Genomic DNA, 4465 nt, shown 5'->3' on the forward strand with positions numbered 1-4465 from the left:
GTCCCGGGGTTCGGAGTCATCACCAACATTGTCAATGGAGGCGTGGAGTGTGGGCATGGGTCGGACTCCAGGGTTCAGGATAGGATTGGGTTTTATAAGAGGTATTGCGATTTGCTTGGTGTGAGCTACGGCGACAATTTGGACTGTAGTAGTCATAGGGGTGTCCAAAAAGCCCGTCGGCCCGAGCCCGGCCCGGGCCCGGTCGGGCCGGAACCCGGCCCGGCCCGGGCCCGGTCGTCGGCACCCGGCCCGGCCCGGAACAGTGCTTTTTTTTATTTTTTTATTTTCTTATATGTATAATATATGTATCTACTTTTTTATTACTAAAGGAGAACAATGAAAAGCTTCTATGAACAGTAAATCCTAAGTGGCCCAATCACAAGGAGCCACCTCATCTCCTAAAAAAAATATGAAGCTCATAAATCGGATTTTTATTAGTTTTTAAATTTTGAGTTCCGCCCTCTTAATCCATACCTACACCCACTACTTGTTAGAAATTTATCAAATAATTCAAATTATAGCATGAAATAAATCCGAATAAAATAAACAGATTAAATCTGGCCTGACAGGAGCAGTCATGTATTCACTGCCCTAGAAGATTGAGAACCCGTCTATCGCCCTGGTGCAAATGATTCTCTCCCCCCTAGCGGTAAAAGCCCACGGAAACGGCCGGCCTCCGTACTCGGGTGAGAGTACAGAGCTTCTGCTCAGATGAAGAAAGTTGCCCAAAAATAAAACCAATACTATGAAGAAATAATATGAAGAGGAGAGAAGAGACTTGTTGTTTTTCTTGTTGTTTTTCCGAGAATGTGAAGGGCTGCTTATATAGGGGTCTTAGAGAGCCGTTACAAATCCTAGCAATCAATACAGTAACGTACGCCATAATGTCGACCGTTACGCAATAAACATGTAATTAATACGGTAACATTCGCCATAGTTATATAGCCATTATGCACGTATTAATTGCCGAGGAAAATAAAATATGTAAAACATGTTAAATTGCCTTTTCTTTAAAAAAATATCCAACGGTCCCCCCAAAAGGCAATATTAACTGAAAACTCAGTAATCAATAATCAATAAATAACTCAAGAAATCATAAAACAAATATAGGTTGGGCAACCTTACGTATCGTGAATTTGGGAGGGGTAGCTTTCGGCTTTGAACCTTTCCTTAGTGAGTTCATCGCCACCTGAGGGACATAATGGACTAAACCTTGAATTAGGCCCCATTAATCAGGTATTGATAAAAACACACACAATACGTCTTTATCTATTGAGCAAAGCGGGTTGAGCGTTAAAGGTGATAAAAACACACACAATACGTCTTTATCTATTGAGCAAAGCGGGTTGAGCGTTAAAGGTCATGCTCATAATAAACCGACTCATGAGAGTTTCTAGTGAGCGTTAAAGGTCATGCTCATAATAAACCGACTCATGAGAGTTTCTAGGGGTTAGCCCAGCCCCCCTTAACAGCGGCCATCATGGTTCCTCTCACGTAGGTAAGTCCTCAAAGGGTACTACAGCTGCTTATTTAATACCCCCCATAATACACACGTTGGACTTATTAAGAGTAAAACTCAGCCTAGCCAGCTATATCATAAGAGCATCGTCATCATAGATAAGGGGTAGTAGCACAAGCTACATAGTGATATATGAATATATCAGGGTCGATGCTCCACACGAGTGTCACTAGTCTAGCTTGTTTCTACCACATTGAACCAACATTGGGACTAAGTCTCCAAATAAGGGTTGTGTTACCACTGTCAGTGACCTCTCTTATGGACTTAACCCCATCTCCCTCGATGAATTCAGAACCACACTCCTGGATAATCCCTTAGTCAAAGGATCAGCAAGATTTTTCTCAGACTTTACAAAGTCCAAGATCACAACTTTGCCTATCAGGCGTTGTATTTATTTATCAAGTTCTTAAATTATTTTGTAATTAGTCCTTCATATTGTTTAAAATTGACATTAGGTCATGGTCTATGATCATAAAAGATCATAGTCTATGTCTGAAGATGTAAACACATAGTGTTTGTGCAGATTAGGATTTGACCTTAATATCTGAACATTTCAAACTAATGTGGAACTAAAATTCTGCAGTTATGCATATGCACATACATGAATGTATGGTGTAAATTTGATTTCCCGAAAACAGGGAGTGTTCGTTTGTATTAATAAGAAAGCTTATTACAAACTAATAATCAAATGGTTACAACAGAAGCAGAGGGAATGCCCTCTTTGTTTTGTGTGGGGACTTTAGGTGGCTATAGGACGCTTCGCTCGATGCTCGTGTCGAGTCTGCTTCCCTTGGACCGTTCGATCGAGGTTGCTGGAGAGCTTCAGTTCGCAGTAGAAGCTCGAATCGATGGAGTTCGGGTCTGCTTAGTTCGCCGGCGATCGGAGCTCGGAACTAGGCAGTGGTGCTGTAATGCAAGGATCTGCTAACAGCTTGGTCTCAACTACTTTTCTCCAAGTTTTGCGATCTCTCCTCCAGTGTGCTGGAAGGGGCTTTTAAATGGAAGAAGGACAGCTTGACTACTCCTTGAATTATGGGATGTGACCGCACATTGTCCAGAGATGTCTTGCTGTTCATTCGTATCGTCAGTGGTCATTCGAAGAGCTGCGTTCTGCATCATGCTACGTAGGAGTGGGAAAGCCCCTCCTCGTATGCGTGACAACGGCTGTCAGATGCTTGCGTGGCTCTGACCAACCACCGAGCGCCGGCGGCTTTCGTCACCTCTCTTGGATAACTGAGGTGAGCCGCATTTATGAGGGCGCAGGCTGTTTTGACAACTGTCTGCTCACTTGTACTGTAGGCGGCTTGTTCGACGGGCATGGAGTGCCGTGCCTTCTCTCTTCAGGTCAGGAGAGGCGGGAAAGCGTGTTCCTGGTACTCGAGTGGGTTTGGACAGTTCGTCGAACGCCGGCTGATTCGTCTCCCGACTAAGATAGCCGATGTGAGTCGCATTTATAACCATTCAGGTCGACTCGACACCTGTCCAGTCCCTCGCGCTGCAAGTACTGTGAGCGGCCGCCTGGCGGTCAGGAAAGCGTATCTCCATGCGTGGGGTAGCGGATACCCAGCTGTACTGACAGCCTGGAGGTTTGCAGGCGGATTCGACTTTGGACTCGGGCAGGCGAGTTGCGTGAAAGGCGAACTTCCGCTATTCCAACCGATCTCAACTCGTGCAAGCGAGTCGATTATTCAGGCGAATCTGGAACTGAGCACGTTTTGACGACCATGCGGCTTAGGCAGGCGACTTCTTGTGGGCGAATTTCTTGTAGGCTCATCAGAGGTATTTTTTTACCGTCTACAATGAATTAATAATAGATACATGCAGAGCATTCAAGAGAACAATATATTTCATACTTCATAATTCATATGCATAAAATTTTTAAAATTCTTCTATTATAAGAGGTTACAAATTGGTTGTCTACAAAGGAGACCTTCCAAATTTAAATCGGTTGCCTACAAATGAGACCTTCCAAATTTAAATTAGTTGTCTACAAAAGAAACCTTCCAAATTTATGTTGCCATTTTCTAGTACCACCTCTTATACAAATAATAATAATAATAATATTTGTACATACGTGCTTTAAATTTTACAAGTGCATTCTTGCATAAAACCTTGTAATTAATCACGTAACAAATGCAAGTTATCTAAAAGGACATATGAACATTTATTGCAATATCCATCATAACGCAATAAAAGAGATGAACTTTACATTTGAAGATTTGAAATATAATCCACCATATAAAATAGAATTTTAAAAGATGCACCTCTTTGATTTGGTTCGCTCATATATTGATCATTTATCATTAGGCAATATATGATGCAAGAAGCGTAATTAAATAAATGCATATGAATTTTTTCTCATAATTCTGGTTCCTCTTATTCCTAACCAAAAACTCCTTAAGTGAAAAGATTAAAGTTTTACTCGGGTAGTTAGCCAGGTAAGGATAGTACTAAAGGTTAATCAAAGATCAATTAAGTATCTCGTTCCTTACAGAGCGCGTTACGCAACCCCTAAACCTTGCCTTAGACACCAACTAATCCAAGAAAACTTGAATCGGTTCGCGTTACGCAACCCCTAAACCTTGCCTTAGACACCAACTAATCCAAGAAAACTTGAATCGGTTCACTTAATGAGTTTTTGTTCCTTAACAAAACTTGAATCGGTTCACTTAATGAGTTTTTGTTCCTTAACAGTATATAGAAACTTTAAAATATTTCCTGCAAGCATTTAACTTGCCAAGAAATTATACTGCAAACATATGTTGGATAAGGTCGAGGAGGGGCTTACCTATTGATGTTCGAACCTCATGATTTTCATGTCTTGAGAGTAAAAACCCATCTGCTACAGACAACTACCACATAAGTTGCTGAACAAAATTGCATTCACTTTTACCACCTTCTGTACTAAGCTTATTAGATGCATAAACACTCCAAAGTATGGAATTA

At 41.5% G+C, this 4465-nt stretch overlaps 1 protein-coding gene across 1 annotated transcript in view; it reads left to right on the plus strand.

The window, feature by feature from the left end:
- The window catches only part of LOC109831761 (endochitinase 1-like), a gene marked incomplete at its 5' end in the record, with an annotated part of 12026 nt that extends 10038 nt beyond the window's left edge, over nt 1–1988 (plus strand). The window contains 2 exon segments of the mRNA XM_020399171.1: nt 1–175; nt 1975–1988. The exon segment at nt 1–175 is cut by the window's left edge and continues 125 nt beyond it. Coding sequence (XP_020254760.1) covers nt 1–175; nt 1975–1988 — 189 coding nt within the window.

The sequence above is a fragment of the Asparagus officinalis genome, chromosome 1 (genome assembly GCF_001876935.1).
Source record: "Asparagus officinalis chromosome 1, Aspof.V1, whole genome shotgun sequence".
Lineage (NCBI taxonomy): Eukaryota > Viridiplantae > Streptophyta > Magnoliopsida > Asparagales > Asparagaceae > Asparagus > Asparagus officinalis.